This window comes from Pan troglodytes, chromosome 17, assembly GCF_028858775.2.
Source record: "Pan troglodytes isolate AG18354 chromosome 17, NHGRI_mPanTro3-v2.0_pri, whole genome shotgun sequence".
Taxonomy (NCBI): domain Eukaryota; kingdom Metazoa; phylum Chordata; class Mammalia; order Primates; family Hominidae; genus Pan; species Pan troglodytes.
In genome coordinates, this window is record NC_072415.2 from 33,444,942 (window position 1) to 33,467,088 (window position 22,147).

The window sequence follows — 22,147 nt, forward strand, 5'->3', positions numbered from 1 at the left end:
GGAAGCCAGGATGTTCCTGTAAATCTCCATATTCCTGATGTTACTGCTGCAAATTATTGTCTCCTACACCAACAGTTCTGCAAAACCACCAGCTACTTCACAAGAGAAAGTTATTGCAAAGGACTAAAGGGCCAGGAGCATCATAAATAATACGAATCAGAAAATTTTCTATTTTCAGCGTCTTAAATAACTGTCCCAATAATTCTTTTCTGAATGAAAACTTTTTGGAATCATTTCATTCTCTACAGCAGAGATAATGAAATCATAGGTCCATTACTAAAATAAAGTTTAAATATCTATTTAGGGTCCCAAATATCAATATATTTACAGAGTTGAATTATTCACCCTAAAATTCCATGCTACTAAAAATCACATAGCAATAACTCTTGATTAAAAACAAAAAGAAAAAAGCAGCAAAGGCAAATGGGGTAGTATATTAACTTTATTTTGAATTATTATATAACATGGAATATGTCATCAAAGAATGAATTAATGAAAAACGTTTGTAGTTCAGTTAAGCAGATGATTTGCATAGGAATTGCTAGTTTTAAGTCTTAGGATGCGGAGCTAACTGAATTGTCAATTAGATTAACATAGAATAATCATTTACATGTGTGCAAACTAAAATGCAATTTTGAAAATAACACACCTTTCCGTACAGTCTTTGGTAGGTGATGAATCATTTTCCCTGCTATGGGTAATCTCATCTAGATCAAATGTGATCCTTCTAAGCTAGACACCTCTTCCCTACAGTAAGAAGGCCTCCATATTGTTCAAGCTACTGGCTTCAATTTTATGGCTCTAATATTGTTCAAGAACATTACCCACTTAAAACTATTGATGTAATAGGCCAATTACATGTTTTAGTGAAAAACAGTAAGTTTGTGATTCATCCCATTTTGGCTTTTGGAACTTTGTTATCAGTACCCATAACGTTTTGCTTTGTATCAGTGATTAGCAACTATTTTTGCCATAAGGGCTAACTAAGGGGAAAATACAAAGCATTTAAGGCCATATTATTTTCCTCTTCAAAATGAATATAGCTTTTTGAAATTCGCACAGGAGAAAATGTATATTTGTACAAATTTGCTGAATGAAAGAATGTCAATGAGGAAATGGCACTGATTTTAGCCACCAAAATGTTTATATCTGGATGTTTTAACAACAGAGAGCTTTCTAATATTTTATCCTAGAATCAGGTTGCAGGCTTTTTGTATAGCTGGTCAGGCTGTAGGCACCTGTGGGGCCTGTGAGTTGCTCATTTGCTTGAGACATTTATCAAAATATGCTGATTTTTGTTGCATTAATTGTTATAAATTTTAAGAGAATATCTCCTAATTTTGAAGATTATATTCTATTATTTACTGAATTAAAGATAATCCTTTTAGTAACTCTGAAAGTTGGTTAAACAAAAATTCTTTTGGGATTACAACATTTTCCTCTAAAAGTGTCTTTACATAGACACTGACTGAAAACCAGAGCAGAACATGAAGAAATAAGCTAAAGATGTGTTTAAATAGCAGAAATACCATTGCGTTTATTTTGGTAGATTACAGAAAGAAGGTTTTATTTTTGTATGTGCAGTTAGGCACTGACTGAGGCATTTAGACACCATTAATTATAAAGTGCATTGAAAATAAGTTTTGATCCCTTTCAAAGGAATAATTCAATAAACCTCATATTTCATTCTTGGAATCAGTCAACTCAAAAACATGCATAGATGAAGACTTACTAAGTGCTAATAAGCTTTTATTATTTATACTCCTGCAATAGTAATAGCAACATACTGTACTTGCATATATCACATTTTATCCAAGGACCTCAAAGTCATTCTATCAAGCAACATGGTGTTGGAAACTCAAGATTCCACAGCACGTTAGGTATACTTACTTATGGAATAGGAAATAGATTCCCAACAATAGAGCCAAAATAAAAGACCAAAGAGACAAGCCTATATATTTCTCGTGGTTTATAACTTTCTGAATTTCCAAATTTGCCACTGGTATTGTAACCTACCTACAATGTTGACTCTACGTAAAATTGATTTTTACATGTCAGGAATAAGATGAGGATCAACGAACAAATGCACAGTCTGTCTTTTCTATAGTTCAATAGTCCATCTTTGAATAGCACATAATGGAATGTCAGAAGTGGTTTTTTAATAATGTATGTTTACACTTCATTGATTTATAACAATCATGGCTATGGTTCTTGGGTAGAGGAGAATGTTTTATACTGGAATGACATACATATGTAGGTAAAACATGATAGATCTATATATTTTAGCACATCTACATTTAACACAAAAGCAAAAGTGCATCAATCCATTGAAGCTCAGCTTTTCAGTCTTTTAAAGGAACAAAGCATTCTGTCTCCTTGCTTAGTACTGAGAACCCTGTCCACCTTAGAGTTTAACTGAGAGGTCCAAGTTAGCATTGTTGAAAATGAGTTTCTGTGGAATCTGTGAACATGCCGGGCCTCCCGGGAGATGAGTTACAGGACACCATGAGAAGTCCATGGTGAAGGGGCAAGAGGGTCCCTGAGCTGTTTGGTTCTTGACTTGGTGCACAGAGCGTAGCCCTTCTTTGTCAGGGACCCACAGGGTGGGCATACTGGGCATCTTTTTTTTTCATAAAAGAATTTCCAACACTGCTTGAAATGCAATTTCTTTTTGGACAATGTGGTTAAGCTTTCTATCTTTCTGTCAAATATGGAGCTAAGTTAGCTCTTTCTGGGACCTTCTTTACTTCTCAGGAGACGCAATATACGTTCATTTTTGGTTAGTTCTGCCGGAAGTTCATTGGCCTGAAAGAAGAGAAGATGGGCATTAGTGAATCCCCATAGCTGGTGTGGTTTTAGGGACTCCAAAGAGGGGCATTTGACCCACTCTTTCTCCTTCACTAATGAAAAAAATCCACACTGGACTCACTCTTTTATATAAAGGTATTATAAATCTTCTTTAAATGTATAAATATTACTTGTTATATCCTTATCTCATTCTTAGAGACATTTTCCAGCCAGATCCCTTACTAGACTGTAATCTCTTAGGGGGAAGGGTCCAGATCTAATTAATCATTGTATCCTTATCTCCAGCACAATGCCCAGCATGTCTAAAATGTGCTCAATAACTACCGGTCAAATTAAATGTTATACCTTATATGTATTTTATTATTATTATTTTTTGAGACAGGTTCTTGCTCTGTCACCCAGGCTGGAGTGCAGTGTTGCAATCATGGCTCACTGCAGCGTTGACCTCCCCAGCTCAAATGATCCTCCCACCTCAGCCTCCCGAGTAGCTGGGACCACAGATGTGCACCACTATGCTCGGCTAATTTCCAGAGATGGGGTTTGCCATGTTGCCCCAGCTGGTCTTGAACTCCTCGGTTTAAGTGATCCTTCTGCCTCAGCTTCCAAAGTGTTGGGATTACAGGCATCAGCCACCGTGCCCAGCCTACCTTATATTTATTAATGTATGACATGAGGTAGTTTGCCCACTAAGGACTTGGGACTGAGTCAGGACTCAGCACAGGTGTCTTTTTTTGTTTGTTTTTTGAGATGGAGTCTCACTTTGTCGCCCAGGCTGGAGTGCAGTGGTGTGACCTCGGCTCACTGCAATCTCTGCCTCCTGGGTTCAAGCAATTCTCTCCTGCCTCAGCCTCCCGAGTGGCTGGGACTACAGGCATGTGCCACCATGCTCGGCTAAATTTTGTATTTTTAGTAGAGACGGGGTTTCGCCATTTAGCCAGGCTGGTCTTGAACTCCTGACCTCAAGTGATCCGCCCGCCTCCGCCTCCCAAAGTGCTGGGATTACAGGTGTGAGCCACCACGCTGGGCCAGATATCTTTTGATGAGAAGGCAGAGATAGGAAACCTCCAGAGCATAAGAGACACCTGGGAAAGAAGAGCATTGGTGGCTAACACCTTCCACCTTACTCAGTATCACTCGAAGGCCTTTCTTTTCACATTGCTGCTGAGATACATCCATTAGGCACCTAGTGAACCAGTCCCTACCATTGACAACAGGTGTGATGTGGAAGTGGCTCTCAAACCTGTTGGTTTCAGGACCCTGTATACTCTCAAAAATTACTGAAGAGTCTAACAAATTTTGTTTTTAACTTATTAAAAATGAAAGCTGAGGGCTATGCGCAGTGGCTCACACCTGTAATGCTAGCACTTTGGGAGGCCGAGGTGAGAGGACCACTTGAGCTCAGGAGTTGGAGACCAGCCTGGGCAACATAGTGAAACCTCATCTCTATTATTTAAAAAGAAAATATTTTCAAAAAGAAAAAAGAAAAGAAATTAAAACTGAGAAAATTTAAAAAATATATTTATTAATTCACTAAAAATAATAAATCCAAGTTAATATAGTTATGAAAAATTAAATTTTCAAAAACAAGTAAAAATTCTGAGAAGAGTAGCACTGCTCAACAGCTTTACATATTTCTTTCATGTGTAGCTTAACAGAATACAATTGGATTCTCATATCTCCATCTGTATCCTGTCTATTGTGATATGCTGTTTTGGTAGAAGGATATAAAGAAAATTAAGCTTCACACAGATATGTAGCTGGAAAAGGAAGGAGTATTTTAACAGTCTTTTTGGATTGTTGTGGATATTATTCTCTGATGCCACATCAATACTCAACAAATGGTAGTTTCTTAAAGGTTAAATGCAATGTGGGATTTGAAACCATACCAATGAACTTTAAAACCCACAGGTTTATCTATTTATAGTTGGATCTTTTACCTATGCATGGTTTGTAACATGCACTGCTCATTTGGAAAATATCAGTTCACTGAGTTTGTAGAATGTTGGCACATTTCATTGTGCAATATCAAAAACTCACATTCTGGCCAGGCGTGGTGGCTCACGCCTGTAATCCCAGCACTTTGGGAGGCCAAGGCAAGTGGATCATCTGAGGTCACAAGTTTAAGACCAGCCTGGCCAATATGGCGAAAACCTGTCTCCACTAAAAATACAAAAATTAGCTGGGCGTGGTGGCACATGCCTGTAATCCCAGCTACTCAGGAGGCTGAGGCAGGAGAATCCCTTGAACCTGGGAGGCGGAGGTTGCAGTGAGCTGAGATCACGCCACTGCATTCCAGCCTGAGTGATAGTGAGTGAGACTCCATCTCACAAACAAACAAACAAACAAACAAAAAAACTGATCCATCAGAAAAGCCTTTAAGTTTTGGGAAGCTGTTAAGGTCATAGTGGTAGATACCTTGTTCTTTCAAGTAAAAATAGTGTTCTATGAAAAAAGTGGCAGGTTCACTTTGCAATTCAAACAACTGCACAGGGACTGTGGAGGCTAATGCAACTCCATCTTGGATGCTAATCTGCCATGTTTACTTCTTTTTTTTTTTTTTTTTAAGACGGAGTCTCACTCTGTTGCCCAGGCTGGAGTGCAGTGGTGCCATCTCGGCTCACTGCAACCTCTACCTCCCGAGTTCAAGTGATTCTCCTGCCTCAGCCTCCCCAGTAGCTGGGATTATAGGTGCATACCACCATGCCCAGCTAATTTTTGTATTTTAGTAGAGATGAGGTTTCATCGTGTTGGCCAGGCTGGTCTCGAACTCCTGACCTCAAGTGATGCGCCTGCCTCGGCCTCCCAAACTGCTGGGATTACAGGTGTGAGCCACCACACTCAGGCTGCCATGTGATTAATGCTAGTTTTGGGAATGCCTCTAAGATTCCTATTTTATCTACTTTTTTTGTGTTTCCTACTGAAAATCCTGACCATAGGTCAAAACGACCTTGCCCATAAGTCCGGCCCTTAGGCAGTCACATAGTGTTCTTGCGTTTCCCTGAGAGGTTGACTTCACTTGTCCTGTATATTCCTTCCCTTAGGCCCTGGGTCTGGGGGTTGGTGTCCTGAGACTATGACTCCTGTCCCTGTTACTTTCTGAGAAACTGGATATGTCAGCCTGTTTTTATTTTTTTCTTCTTTTCTGCTGTGATCATCTGGATGTCAGCTTCTTTCTTGGCTTCTCAGCTTCTTCAGACTTTTGGGGGCAGTTTTGCCTGCTCACCGCCCAACAGGTGCTTTTTTTTTTTCCTTTTGAGATGGAGTCTCACTCTGTTGCCATGCTGGAGTGCAGTGGCGCAATCTTGGCTCACTGCAACCTCCGCCTCCCCAGTTCAAGCGATTCTCCTGCCTCAGCCTCCCGAATAGCTGGGACTACAGGCGCCTGCCATCACACCTGGCTAATTTTTGTATTTTTAGTAGAGATGGGGTTTCACCATGTTGGCCAGGATGGTCTCGATTTCTTGACCTCATGATCCACCTGCCTCAGCCTCCCAAAGTGCTGGGATTACAGGCGTGAGCCACCGTTCCTGGCCAGGTGCTTTTTCTTGAGATAATCATCATACTTCAGTACACAGCAGAAGTGCTGTAGGCATGTTTTCCATTTCATCACACAGAATTTTATTTTATTTTATTTATTTATTTTGAAACAGAGTCTTATTCTGTCGCCCAGGCTGGAGTGCAATGGCACAATCTCTGCTCACTGCAGCCTCTGTCTCCTGGGTTCAAGTGATTCTCCTGCTTCAGCCTCCTGAGTAGTTGGGATTACAGGCGCCCACCACTGTGCCTGGCTAATTTATATATTTTTAGTAGAGATGGGGTTTCGCCATGTTGGACAGGCTGGTTTTGAACTCCTGACCTCAGGTGATCCACTCGCCTTAACCTCCCAAAGTGCTGGGATTACAGGTGTTAGCCACCATGCCCGGCCCAGAATTCTATTTTATTTATTTTTTTAGACAGATGGTCTCACCGTGTCACTCAGGCTGGCATGCAGTGGTGCAATCATAGCCCATGACAGCCTCAAACTCCCTGTGCTTAAGCTGGGACTACAGGTGTGTGCCACTATCCCTGGCTTATTTTTTTTCTGGAGAGATAGGGTCTTGCTATGTTGCCCAGGCTGGTCTTAAACTCCTGGCCTCAAGCAGTCTTCCCACCTAGGCCTCCTGAAGTGCTGAGATTATAGGTGTTGGCCACTTTGCCCCGCCATCACACAGAATTTTATTATTATTATTATTGTCATTATTTTTTGAGACAGAGTCTTGCTCCGTCGCCCAGGCTGGAGTGCCGTGGTGAGATCTCGGCTCACTGCAACCTCCGCCTCCCGGGTTCAAGCAATTCTCCTGCCTCAACCTCCTGAGTAGCTGGGATTACAGGCATGTGCGACCACGCCTGGCTAATTTTTGTATTTTTAGTAGAGACGGGGTTTCACCATGTTGGCCAGGCTGGTCTTGAACTCCTGATCTCACGTGATCCACCTGCCTCGGCCTCCCAAAGTGCTGAGATTACAGGCGTGAGCCACCGCACCCAGTCAATTACACAAAATTTTAAAAAGATGTATAGGAAGAGCCAAAATTTAATAAAATTGACATATTTTTACGGCTTCATCAGAGACATTCTTAAGTACAACTGGTATTTCTGTAGAGTAATTTACAAAATTTATAAAATAATTTACAAAGGCTTGTAAAATATTTTGCCAGTACAGTTTAGTGTTCCTGCTTTGAGGTGTACTAAGGCCCCAACAGTTTCACCCACCATTGCTTTCGCTTTTGTACCATTAGAGCAAATGTCAGCACAGTGAAAAAGGCAGATAAGATCTTGTTTGCTTTTATAGGGGACAGGTTTTCTCTCTGTTGCTAAGGCTGGAGTGCAGTGGCACAATCATGTAGCTCACTGCAGCCTTGAACTCCTGGGTTCAAGTGATCTTTCCACCTCAGCCACCCTAGTAGTTAGGACTACAGGCACACACCACCATGCCCAGCTATGTTTTTTGTTTTTTAATTTCTTAAAGAGATGAGGTCTTGCTGTATTGCCCATGCTGGTCTTGAACATTTGGCTTCAAGCGATCCTGCTGCCTCAACCTTCCAAACTGCTGGGATTACAGGCATGAACTACCTCAACTGGCTAACATCTTTTTATTATCAAGAATATGGTTTTGAATTCTTTTTTAAAATTGTAAATAGATTTTTATTTCTTTTGTAGAGAGGGGGTCTTGCTATATTGCCCAGGTTGGTCTTGAACTTCCAGGCTCAAGTGATCCTCCCACCTCTGCCTCCCAAAGTGCTGGGATTACAGGCATGAGCCACTACACCCAACCTTGTTTTGACTTCTTAGACCCCCTGTATGGGTCATGAAGATCTTCAGGGGTCCAAGGATCCCACTTTGAGAAATGTTTGTATAGAGGAATCAGAAGGACTTTCTTGTGGCCAGGCATGGTGGCTCATGCCTATAGTTCAGCTACTCGGGAGGCTGAGGCAGGAGTATCACTTAAGCACAGGAGTTCAAGGTTACAGTTAGCTATGATGGCAACACTGCACTCCAGCCTGGGTGACAGAGTGAGACTCTGTCTCTAAAAAGAAAGAAGGATGTTCTGGGAATTTCAGGGGAGGCCATTAAAGGGTAAAGCGGCATGCAGAATGGGGGAGGGAGGCTTGGTTGTAGATGTTACCTGTCTCACCATATTTTCTTCTCCAGCAGCCAAGCCTGGAACCCCAGTTGCTTTATCTGGAAACTTGATCCTAGGTGAAGCTTCTGCAGTCCCCATCTTCTAGCTGGATCCTGCTCCCTGACCTCTATCTGCTGGCTGGAACCTCACTTGTTAGGAATTGTAAGTTTGTCACAAGTGGTCTGCTGTGCAGCATGTCCTGTGGCTGCACCCCTTCTCACCACATGGGACCCTGGATGCCGATGCTGGATTCAATCACAGAGGAAATTATTATGCTATGCTACTACAGACCAGAGGCTCCTCTATGGGGTCAAGTTCTGTTAGCTTAGTTCCTGCAGGAACAGATATTGTACAGGCCTAACACCTGGGCCTGCAGAGAAATGCTCCTGGTAAACAGACCTAAGCTTCATCCAGTCTCAGAGCAAACACTCAGGAATAACTGAGCTGTCTACGTCAGTGGCTGGTCCATGGTAAGCAGACTGGCAGGTAGTTAGAGGAACCTCTACAGTCAAGGAGAAGGGAGCTTAAGAAGCTCTACCTCTGTCTACCAGCCTACCAGCGTGTTGCCTTGTGTGACCATCTCCATGAATGTCCATATCCTCTGCTATTAAGAAAAGCTTTATACTTTCAAATCATGTTGTCAAGTTTTGGTCATTCACATCACCATTCTGTCTTCCATGTTGTTCTAAAATCCTGGTTTAATTCCTCTTCCCTCCCCGTTAGTCCCCACTAGATTCGCAGGTTGCTGAGATTGTACAGATTGATGTGATGGTGAGTGCCCCAGGCTAGCCCCTAAAGGCTATCTCGTTCATTATGGAGCAGGAGCATAGGCCCATATTCATGATACTACAGTATCAAACCACTAAATCTCCCCACTGCTCCTGGGAGAAGATGTGCTCAGTCAAGGGTGTTGGGAACATAAGACCCCTGCACCCAGAGGTATGGCTACAGTCTGAGGAATGGCTATAGTGTGAGGAATGGCTGTTGGGGCCACTGGTTGGCCTTCTCCTCAGGCATCTGTCTCGAAGCCCCAGAGCAGAAGTCTTGGAACTTCTGGAGCAGAAGAGTGTTCTGTACTAGCTGAGAAGTCACCTTCTCCTGGAAGCCTCCAAACCATTCTTTACTCCCCTGCTTACAGCTGTCACTCCATATTGCAATTGCTTTAATTGTCTTTATTCCCCACTAAACTCTGAGCTTCATGAAAGCAGCAACTGTGAATCTTATTCACTATGGCATTCCCAGCACACAGCACAGTGCATGGTATCTAGTGTTTGTTGAATGAAAGAATGAAAGCCAAGAATGCTCCTTCTGCAGGAATCCCAACACCCTTGCCTATGGAGCTGCTATTAGCAAGACTGGCTTCTATGGAGTGGCTGGTAGGAAGCTGGGGACTTCCCTGGCAGCTCCTCCCAGGTGTCTGAGGGCTTCAGCAGTATGAAGGTCCAACAGGAGTGCCCACACATGTTTTCAAGTCATTTTTAAGGGAGGGTCCAAAGTCTAGCATTCTGCCCACTGGAAAATACTTATAACCATTATTGCTGGTGATTATTCCATTATTCTAGGAGATGCACAAGGAATTGCATTTTTCAGTTTCTATATACAGGTACTAATATTTCCTCCCTGTGAAACCGCCTTTGCAAAATTATAACTGAGGAAATTAAGACAGTGAAAGAAATCAGACCTAACCAACTCCATCTTGCTTCTAACCTTTAAGCTGTGCTTGTTCATTGCTGGGCATAGGTCAGACTAACTTTGGGAAGGAATTCAGCTCATGGTTTGACTCTGAAACAAAATTGATAACAGCCCTTTCCCGAAAAGACCCCCTTCTTGCCTGGGGACCAGTCTGCCTTTGTAGGACTAACAAATTAGCTACAAGATTAGAAATTACAATTTAGGGCCGGGCGCGGTGGCTCACGCCTGTAATCCCAGCACTTTGGGAAACCCTGTTTCTCAAAGTGAAAGTTGGTGAAACCCTGTTTCTACTAAAAATACAAAAAATTAGCCTGGCATGCCCCTGTAATCCCAGCTACTCGGAAGGCTGAGGCAGGAGAATCGTTTGAACCTGGGAGGCGGAGGTTGCAGTGAGCTGAGATCGCACCATTGCACTCCAGCTTGGGCAACAAGAGAGAAATTCTGTTTCAAAAAAAAAAAAATTCAATTTAGGGGTCATGCAGCTTCTGGCTCCAAGAGTTTGAACTGCCCCGATTTGCTCCTGGGGGTAACATCACTATTGTAAGACCTAAGATTAGTGCTTGAAATATTTTGCAGACCTTGCACTTGATGGATCAGCGACACCACCCAGACCAGTAATCTGGCCCAATCAGTTCTGCCATCGCACCTAGAAACAGAAAACATTAAGAAAACCTAACTTTGACCCCCTATGATTCCATCTCCAATCTGACCAATCAGCACTCCCTACTTCCCAAGCCCCTACCCGCCAAATTATCTTTAAAGACTCTGATCCCCGAATGCTCGGAGATACTGATTTGAGTAATAATAAAACTCCTATCTCCCGCACAGCTGGCTCTGCATGAATTACTCTTTCTCCACTGCAAGTCCCCTGTCCTGATACATCGGTTCTGTCTAGGCAGCAGGCAAGGTGAACCCATTGGGCGGTTACACTTGCTTGGATTCAGGAGGGTCCAAAGTCCAGTTTTGCCCACTTGAAATTACTCATAACCATTATTGTTGGTAGTTATTCCATTACTCTAGGAGACACACAAGGAATTGCATTTTTCAGTTTCTATGTAAAGGTATTAATGTTTCCTCCTTGCCTTAATTCAGGACTGGATAGCTCACCAACAAAGACTGGTCTTTTTAGGAAGTCTGTGCACAAGGTCTAAAGATAAGATCTAAAGAAAGGCAATTGTGATTTCAACTGGCTTATCACACAGCCAGGCCAGCTAATGGAAAACAAATCCAAGTATCTAAGGAGAGATAAGCAGAAATGTTATAGACAAGCAATTCAATGGGAATGGGGAAGTAATACTTCTACATGCTGAGTCAAATGAAAAAAGTGACCCCTGACATGTTGTTTAACTGGCACTTCTTAAGGTTTCTTTTCAAAATGTCATGAAATGTTATATGTTTTTGTTTTTATTATTAAAAAAATTTTTAACACAGTAATATATGCTTAGAAAAATTCAGAGTATGTTAAGTATAAAGTAAAGGTTGCTTTTCATATCCTCCTCTATTCGTAAACACCAATACCACTTTCTCCTCCAAAAGTTTGTAGTTTATGGCTGGGCGCAGTGGCTCACGCCTGTAATCCCAGCACTTTGGGAGGCTGAGGGGGGCGGATCACAAGGTCAAGAGATGGAGACCATCCTGGTCAACGTGGCAAAACCCTGTCTCTACTAAAAATACAAAAAAATTAGCTGGGTGTGATGGTGCACACCTGTAGTTCCAGCTATTGGGGAGGCTGAGGCAGGAGAATTGCTTGAACCTGGGAGGCGGAGGTTGCAGTGAGCCGAGATCATGCCACTGCACTCCAGCCTGTCAACAGAGTGAGACCCTGTCTCAAAAACAACAACAACAGAAAAGTTTGTAGTTTAGGCTAGGTGTGGTGGCTTATGCCTATAATACCAGCACTTTGGTAGGCCAAGGTGGGAGGATTGCTTGAGACCAGGAGTTCAAGACCAGCCTGGGCAACATAGCAAGAACACATCTCTATAAAAAGAAAAAAATTTACATTTAAATAAATAATAAATAAGTAAATAAAGTTTGTAGTTTAGTGCATTTTCTCTCTACTCCGTCGTTCAGGGTGGATTGCAGTGGCGTGACCGTGGCTCACTGCACCCTTGACCTCCTTGGCTGGGTTCAGGTAATCCTCCCACCTCAGCCTCCTCAGTAGTTGGGACTACAGGTGCACACCACCACACCTGGCTAATTTTTGTATTTTTTGTGGAGACAGGCTTCGCCATGTTGCCCAGGCTGGTCTTGAACTCCTGGGCTCAAGCAATCTGCCTGCCTCAGCCTCCCAAAGTGCTGGGTTTACAGGAGTGGGCCTTTGCGCCTGGCGCATGCATTCTCTCAAGACCTTTCCTAGGCTACTCTCCTCTGCTGCAATCTATACATGTGCCAGCTTAAGCAGATGTTGAAGAGGAGGAAGTAAAATGACAATCATTTAAAAAAATTCTTATTGTGTACCCACCCACCGCGAAGTTTGGCCTAATTGTAAATGAAGAATTTAGGACTAGAAAAAAGTGGGTTTGTTTTGTAACAGTGGCATGTACTCCTGTTAACAATACAAAAGCAACCAAATATAGCACAAGCAATTCTCAAGATATGAACATCGAACTTATGGGAATGGCGATAAACTACCAGAATTTTGACATTTTTAGGGTACATCTTAGATGACAGAACAATACTCCCATAGTAACTGCTCTCCCTTTCTTCCTCGCCTCCACCAGGAGAGTGCACCACTGTTCATTGATAACCACTGGCCGGGCGTGGTGCCTCATGTGTGTAATCCCAGCACTTTGGGAGGCCGAGGTGGGTGGATCACTTGAGGTCAGGAGTTCAAGACCAGCCTGGCTAACATGGTGAAACCCCGTCTCTACTAAAACACAAAAAAATTAGCCGGGCGTGGTGGTCTGTGCCTGTAATCCCAGCTACTCAGGAGGCTGAGGCAGGAGAATTGCTTGAAGCTGGGAGGTGGAGGTTGCAGTGAGCCAAGATCACGCCACTGCACTCCAGCCTGGGTGACAGAGCGAGACTCCCTCTCAAAGAAAAAAAGAAAACCATTGATAGCGCCCTCACCCATCACACAACGCATGTCCATGGGGAACCTGGTGCTAAACCATTTGTAAATGACCGGCTTCTGGGTCAGGATTTCGTACATGGCAGAGCAGCTCCCTCGCCGCAATCTATTGAAAGTCAGCCCTCGACACAAGGGTTTGTTAAAAAAGAAAAAAAAAAAACCATTGATATGAGTCAGGGTTTTTATTAATAGTAGAATTTCCTGGGTCCAACTGTACTGCTCACTAATCACCTACTAATAGCAACCTTGAATGCCCTTACTATGCAAAGAATGAAGATGGTGACTGGAGCCAGGGAGATGTTTATCCTTCCTGGCCTAGGAGGACACTTCAATGGGCCCAAACGAGTTAAAAGATTGCTTAGTGGGTACCTTGTTTCTCAGGGATGGGTCTGCCCCTGCTTCTAGGAGCAGCGCAACTGTTTTAATGTTTCCACTGAGCACTGCTGCATGGAGCGCTGATGTCCCATTCTAAGAGAAAATGACAGTGTGTGTCAGGAGTGAGCTCACAGCCATTGGCATTCAGCATGGCTTTCATCATAAACCATCTGGGTGATAAGACTGTAACCTCATACCCTTAACCTTCCTTATCTTGCCTTGTACTTTTCAAAGTCACATCAGCCCCTAGTATAGTGTCCTTGGATACATAACCAATGGTCAGTACAAATATTGCTAATGTTCTCTTACAAGTGAAATAAGGAATAGGGCTGAGGGGACACATGACTTCATGGTCACTCAGTCTGTTTTACATACTTTGGAACTTGCTGCAGAAGAAACAACAACGCCGTGCCCAACATTTTTGTTCTTCAAGGACAACACGTAAGGACAACACGTACAGTCTGTAGTTTTGCTGAGCCACTTCCAGCGAGGTTAGAGGAAGAGCTGTTTAGCCAACGGGCTGACCTGTCAGACCAGCTACAGACACTCTGAGCACTCAGGTGGGCAGGACTGTGATTGTGGAGCTACAGGGCTTAAGAGGAAGGGTATGTGGGGTGAGGCAATGCCCCGGAGCTTTGAGTTGGAGCATTTTTGAGCACAGAAGGGCCTTATAGGTCAGTTGTTAATGTTTTATGACATTTACTGCAAATATTTATCAAAATAAGGAACCAGCTAAATGCAGCATGTAGCTGGACCAAGGAGAGGAGGGGAGGAGACTATAACAAAACTAAGAACAGTGGGCAGTCATAAGACATGGTTCTAGAGGGTACATATGTCCATAAATAGTACCTAAATGCAAACTTAGTTTCCTAATTAGTTGCTCATAATAAAAACCACTCTGATTTTGTAAAAGAGTAAAATATCATACCCAGAGAAAAATTCCCACAAAGTAGCATTTTTCTATGGTTGCTTTTAAGTATGTATGATAATTCACTACTCTTGTAACAATTTACTTGTCTAAATCTTAGCCAATCTATCAACTTCACCTACATGCAACACGGGTCAGAATTTTTTTTTTTTTTTTTTTTTGGAGACAGTGTCTCGCTCTGTCTCCCAGGCTGGAGTGCAATGGCGCAATCTCAGTTCACTGCAACCTCTGCCTCCAGGGCTCAAACGATTCTCGTGCCTCAGCCTCCTGAGTAGCTGGGACTACAGGTGTGTAACAGCCACTCTGCTAATTTTTGTATTTTTTGTAGAGACAGGGTTTCGCCATGTTGCCTGGGCTGGTCGCCAGCTCCTGAGCTCAGGTGTTTTGCCCACCTCAGCCTCCCAAAGGGCTGGGATTACAGGTGTGAGCCACCATGCCTGACCAGGAGTTTTTAAAAAGCCAAAAAAGAGCTATTTGAAACAAGATTAGATTTTGCAAACTTCAAGCTTTCTAAAGCTTGTTCCTTTTATTCATAGAATTCACTTTCATAGATGGTTTATTTTTACTTTACAATTTTTTTTTTTTTTTTTTTTGAGACGGAGTCTTGCTTTGTCACCCAGGCTTGAGTGCAGTGGTGTGATCTCGGCTCACTACAAGCTCTGCCTCCCGGGTTCACGCCATTCTCCTGCCTCAGTCTTCCAAGTAGCTGGCACTACAGGCGCCCGCCACACGCCCGGCTAATTTTTTGTATTTTTAGTAGAGACGGGGTTTCACCGTGTTAGCCAGGATGGTCTTGATTTCCTGACCTCGTGATCCTCCCGCCTTGGCCTTCCAAAGTGCTGGGATTACAGGCATGAGCCCCCACGCCCAGCTAATTTTTGTATTTTTGTAGAGACAGGGTTTCATCATGTTGGCCAGGCTGGTCTTGAACTCCTGACCTCAGGTGATCCACCCGCCTTTGCCTCCCAAAGTGCTGGGATTACAAGCGTGAGCCAGTGTGCCCGGGCTTTACAAACAATTTTAACAAGTGCAGCTTTCTGGCTTCTAAAGCTCATGGCAGGCCAGACACAGTGGCTCACACCTGTAATCCCAGCACTTTAGGAGGCTGAGGCAGGAGGATGAGAGAATCACTTGAGCCCAGGAGTTCAAAGGTCAAGACCAGCCTGGGCAACATAGCGAGACCCTGTCTCCAAAAAAAAAAAAAAAAAAAAGCTCATGGCAGATGAAAGTAGCTCATGAGCTCATTAGGGCAGGGGAGAGAGGCCAACACATTGACAACAGCAGTTCTGTATTAACTGTCAGCAAGAATGGAATCTAAAAATATAAAGTGCAGACACAAAATATCCAAAAAGTGTCTGGGGTCATTCAAGGGCAAGTAGGTTTTATATACATTGATAGACTCTGAGAGGACAGTCCTAAAGCTAAGCCGCTGTGTCCATTTAGAACAGATTTGGTGTCCTGTATTTAATAAAACAGGAGCATTATATCTCAGGGGTCAGCAAACCACAGCCTGCAAATCAAATCCTGCAAGCTAAGAACGGCTTCTACTTTTAAAACTTTTTGCAGAGGCAGGGTTTCACTCCGTTGCCCTGGCAGAAGTGCAAAGATACAATCACAGCTCACAGTAACCTTGAACTCCTGGGCTCAAGCAATCCTCCTGCCTCAGCTGGGACTACAGCCACACACCATGGCATCCATCTAATTTTTAAACTTTTGTAGAGATAGGGTCTTACTATATTCTCCAGGCTGGTCTCTAACTCCTGGCCTCAAGCAGTCCTCCTGCCTCAGCCTCCCAAAGTGCTGGATTATAGGGATAAATCACTGCACTCAGACTGTTTTTACATTTTTAAATGATTTTAAAAACATTAAAAGAAGAAAAATATTTTGTAATATGTGAAAATATGAAATTCCACAAATAACAATGTTCATAAATAAAGTCTTATAGGAATTAAGATTTTTTTTTTGAGACAGGATCTTCTCTGTCACCTAGGCTGCAGTGCAGTGGCTCGATCACAGCTTCATTTCCCAGGCTCAAGCCATCCTCCCACCTCAGCCTCCCAAGTAGCTGGGACTACAGGTGCATGCCATCATGACCAGTTAATTTTAAAAACATTTTTTGTGGAGATGGAGTCTAGCTATGTTGCCCAGGCTGGTTTGGAACTCTTGGATTCAAGCAATCCACCTGCCTCAGCCTCCCAAAGTGCTGGGATTACAGGTGTGAGCCACCGCACTGGGCCTTTTTGTTGTATTTTCTATGGTTACTTTTGGATTACCACAGCAGAGTTGGGGCAGTTGGGAGAGACTTGTATGGCCCACAAAGCCTAAAATATTTGCTATCTGGTAACAGTAATATTCACTAACATTTCAGTAAATATTACTAGACATAAATATTTACTCTATAGTATATATAGTATATATTTATATTATATAGTATATACTATATAGTATGTATATATTATATAGTATATAATATATACATACTATATGTATGTATATATACTATGTATGTATGCATACTCTACACATACTATATGTATGTATGCATACTCTACACATACTGTATGTATGTATGCATACTCTACACATACTGTATGTATGTATGCATACTCTACACATACTGTATGTATGTATGCATACTCTACACATACTGTATGTATGTATGCATACTCTACACATACTGCATGTATGCATACTCTACACATACTGCATGTATGTATGCATACTCTACACATACTGCATGTATGTATGCATACTCTACACATACTGCATGTATGTATGCATACTCTACACATACTGCATGTATGTATGCATACTCTACACATACTGCATGTATGTATGCATACTCTACACATACTGCATGTATGTATGCATACTCTACACATACTGCATGTATGTATGCATACTCTACACATACTGCATGTATGTATGCATACTCTACACATACTGCATGTATGTATGCATACTCTACACATACTGTATGTATGTATGCATACTCTACACATACTGTATGTATGTATGCATACTCTACACATACTGTGTGTATGTATGCATACTCTACACATACTGTGTGTATGTATGCATACTCTACACATACTGTGTGTATGTATGCATACTCTACACATACTGTGTGTATGTATGCATACTCTACACATACTGTGTGTATGTATGCATACTCTACACATACTGTATGTATGCATACTCTACACATACTGTATGTATGCATACTCTACACATACTGTATGTATGCATACTCTACACATACTGTATGTATGCATACTCTACACATACTGTATGTATGTATGTATACTGTACATATACTGTATGTATGTATACTCTACACATACTGTATGTATGTATACTCTACACATACTGTATGTATGTATACTCTACACATACTGTATGTATGTATACTCTACACATACTGTATGTATGTATACTCTACACATACTGTATGTATATAATACATCCATACTATACGTACTATATATTATATAGTATGTATTTACAGTATATAGTATATATTGTATAGTATATACTATATATAGTAAATATATGCCATATACTAATATGCCTCCTGGTCAAGGCAGGAGGATTGCTTAAGGCTGGGAGTTTGAGACCAGCTTGGATAATATAGTGAGACCCTATCTCTACAACAAATTTAAAAATTAGATGGGTGCAGTGGTGTGTGGCTGTAGTCCCAGCCGAGGCAGGAGGATTACTTGAGCGCAAGAATTCAAGATTACTGTGAGCTATGATTGCATCACTGTACTCAAGCTTGGGCAACAGAGTGAAACCCTGTCTCCGAAAAAATGTAAATTTATACTATATATATATTATATATAGTATATATAATATATATATAGTATATATATTATATATACTATATATAGTATATATATTATATATACTATATATAGTATATATATTCTATATACTATATATAGTATATATATTATATATACTATATATATACTATATATATAGTGTATAGTAAATACATTCTGTAGTATATATTTCCTATAGTAATATTTATATATTAATAAATATATCTTTACTGTTGTAAATATATTAGTAATTAGTAATATTTATTACTATTTACTATTTAGTAATATTTACTAAAATGTTAGTAAGCATTAGTATTAATATAATAAATAATAATATAATAAAATTAATATAATCAATAATATAATTATATTATATTAGTAAACAGAAATACTAATATTTATTAAGACTTTACAGAAAAAGTTTGCTGACTCCTGATATATAATATAGGTTAGAAATATTTTAATCAAAAATGATCAAAATTTAGGCCAGATAGGGTGGCTCATGCCAGTAATCCCAGCACTTTGGGAGGCTGAGGCAAGTGGATCACTTGAGGTCAGGAGTTCAAGACCAGCCTGGCCAATATGGTGAAACCCCGTCTCTACTAAAAATACAAAAAGCTGGGTGTGGTGGCAGCGTGCCTGTAATCCCACCTACTTGGGAGGCTGAGACAGGAGAATCACTTGAACCTGGGAGGCAGAGGTTGCAGTGAGCCGAGATCGTGCCACTGCACTCCAGTCTGGGCTACAAAGGGAGACTCCATCTCAAAAAAGCAAAACAAAACAAAACAAAAAGATCAAAACTTAAAAAAAGAGTTTTGGCTCTGTTTTTTAGGTGACCCAGGTATCCATACTGACATATTTTCTGAGGCTTCCAGGTGTTTGAGGCTTATTTTATTTCACTTAAGGGAACAAAACAGAGTGGTTCTTTGCTCAAGAAAATGAAGAGAACAGACATAAGTGTCTGTTCTTCTTCCTTGATTTCACAAATCCTCCAAATGGTGTCAAAATGGCATACTTTCCAATTAGCTATTTCATTACTACTGTCGATTTTTTTTTTTCTGCAAAACTAGGTAATGACAGACTGTGGTTCACTCTTTCTACCACCTCCCCACTTCTACCAGAGCCCCTGGGATCTCCAGCATCAAGAAGCTGCAGATGTGTTCTTTCAAGAATCCAACTAACCAGGCTAATTCGACACAGTCCCCAAGTGAGGACTTACTTTCTAACCTCTCTCTTACAGATTAGTAAAATTTATCTTTAGGTCTTACCTTCAAAATACCAAGAGTGGGTGAGAATTTAAGCAACTCTTTTATGACATCATTATACCCTTTGTTGGCTGCTTTCAATAATGCTGTTGTGCCATCCTTAACAGAAAGAGGAAAATAAAAGTTGATTATTAACATATATCTGTGTTGCTTGAAAGCTGTCAGTTGGGAACTGGAAAGTACCGTTGTCAGAAACTAATGACGTGTAAATTAAGCACAGATCAGCAATGTCTCTTAATCTAGGAGCATTTTAGAGAATATTAAGCAGTAAATTCTGCATGAAAGAGTATCAGATAAACAGTGACTTAGATTATGTTAGAACTCTGCCATTTGGGAATTCATACTTCTACAGTTCCTGAGAACACTGGGCAGGGGACAAGGGGAATTTCAAGAGCATATTTTTAGGCCATGGTTGGACCAAAGAGGCATTCTCTGCTGTTCATAACTTAGCAGAAATGGTTAACTGTCTTTAATAATTTAGATCATTGTTGAGCTGTATTTACTGTTTCTAAAAAAATTTATACAGCCTTGCCCTAGTCTGCTCTAGGCATCCGCCCGTGTGTGGGTAGTGGGGCTTAGGGGCAGAGGTGTAGATTAAAATCTGCTAAAAGGCCAGGTGCAGTGGCTCACGCCTGTAATTCTAGCACTTTGGAAGGCCAAGGCAGGAGGGTCACTTGAAACCCCGTCTCTACCAAAAATACAATAGCCGGGTGTGGTAGCCCGTGCCTGTAGTCCCAGCTACTCGGGAGGCTGAGGCACGAGGATCACTTGAACCCAGAGGCGGAAGTTACAGTGAGCTGAGACCGTGCCACTGCACTCCAGCCTGGGTGACAGAGTGAGACTCTGTCTCAGAAAAAAATAAAATAAAATCTGCTAAAAAGAATGAAAAGCCAAATTCAAAAATTAATATTTAGCTTCTGTCATTATTTTTTGGCTCAAGAACACAGTTTCCAAATTCCTTTTTCTCCCATTTTCACATATCAGTCGCTGTGTTTGGAGGATTTAGTCCATAATTCTCCAGTAGCCAAGAAACCACTTCGGCCTGCCATTAGGGTTTATCTGTAATCAGAAAGAAGGAAGAATGAATTGGGGGGCGGGGGGGGGGGGGTCTTTTCTGGCTTCAGAGATTGTGGGAAGAAGAAGAGTGAGAGAGAGGGCAGTGAAATGGTGGCGAACGCGTCTGGTGATTTCCCTTTTTTGGAGCTTAGACTTGGAGAGGGGAAGGTGGGTTACGTAAGCAAGGGTTATACAAAGGCCACAGTAAAACACAAAAAGCAAACAGCATAGGTGGTCAGGTTCTCTTCAAGCCTTCCTTATGGGGAAAAGGGCCTGCTGTGCAGCACACAAAGGCAGTATTAGGTGGCACCAGCAGAGGCCAGTGGAGACGGCGGGCCAACAGGGGACGGGGTGCAAGGGGTCTGCAGCTCCAGGGAGGAGGGGCAAGAGGCAGGGCCTGCAGGAGGCGCAGCACCAGCCAGGGGATCCCCCTAGGACAAGCCCCAGGACAGGCGGGAGGCCCCCAGGACAGCCGGGAGGCCCCGTCTCTACCGCCCTCAGGCCTAAGGCTAAGATTCCACCCTCTCTAGTGCGTCCCAAGGTCATCTCGGGTGGAGGAGGAGAGAGACCGAGCAGCACCGAATCAGACCTTGACTTTGTTTTCCTGCTCAAGGAAGGAGGTTGGGAGGAAACCCATGTGGGCTGCAGACTCAGTCAAGACCCGTTTTCTCCACACAGGCGCGCCGGGAGGCTTCGCTCTTCGGCCGCGCGACTCGGGCACTCACGTTCCGCGCAGCGTCGCGGTCGGCTCCGCGCAGCAGCATCACCCGCACCACCTCGCTGTGGCCCATCTGGGACGCGATCCACAGGGGCGCTGTCCCGTCCTGCGGGAAGAGGAGGCGGCGGCCGCCGTGACTGGGGCGCCCGGCCCCACCCGCTCACAGAACGTCTTTAACACCAGGGGTCTGAAAGCGAAAACTCCGGGAAGGCACTCCCTGACCGCAGATCACACTCTGCAGCTGATCCACACCGCCCAGGAGGCAGTGAGAAAAGAGGGGGTGTGTGTAGCCCACGGACGCAGACGGCACGTGGCTGAGCCTGGGCTACTTGAATAATTGCCAGTATTCAAATTTTGGCTTATAAAATCATCCATTTTGTGGCTGGATCTTTTACCAAAAAGGGTGGTACAGACTTCGTGGAAAGATGCGTGGGAACCTTGCTTTGAAGGCTTGGGGGAGCAGCTGACCTGTATACATACACCACAGCAGAACCAAATTACACAAACCCAGAGAGAAGCCGGCCTATTCCCCCAAGACTGTCCATTTCTTTGCTTTCCCAGTGGGTCACACCTTAATGTTCACAAAATACACCCTTCATTCCCATAGAACGCAGGCAGTTTCCTTTGAGGTGGGGTCTGCGGGTCAGAGAACTCAAGTCATTTCTCCTACTCTTCTAGTCTGGTGTCCAGAACCCTCCAAAGCCACCTCATTTCTTAGGGGGCTTAATTTTAGGTGGAATCTGTTGTTGTGT

The 22,147-nt window shown here is 42.6% G+C and overlaps 1 protein-coding gene across 10 annotated transcripts in view; it reads right to left on the reverse strand.

Moving 5' to 3' along the window:
- Nucleotides 1–419: 419 nt before the first annotated feature.
- ANKRD29 (ankyrin repeat domain 29) overlaps nucleotides 420–22,147 on the reverse strand; it is a 63,970-nt gene continuing 42,242 nt past the window's right edge. For 3 of the 10 annotated variants that reach the window (XR_675636.5, XR_675632.5, XR_010151873.1), the window contains 5 exons: nucleotides 21,403–21,501; nucleotides 19,625–19,720; nucleotides 13,599–13,697; nucleotides 8,471–8,712; nucleotides 2,724–2,805 (listed from right to left, as the gene is read on the reverse strand). Coding sequence is in view for 3 of the 10 variants with exons in the window: in XM_001155733.8 (XP_001155733.1) it covers nucleotides 2,722–2,805; nucleotides 13,599–13,697; nucleotides 19,625–19,720; nucleotides 21,403–21,501 (378 nt within the window). In the remaining 7 variants the exon portion in view is untranslated. The other 7 variants (XR_010151872.1, XR_675634.5, XR_010151871.1 and 4 more) reach the window with 7 other exon arrangements.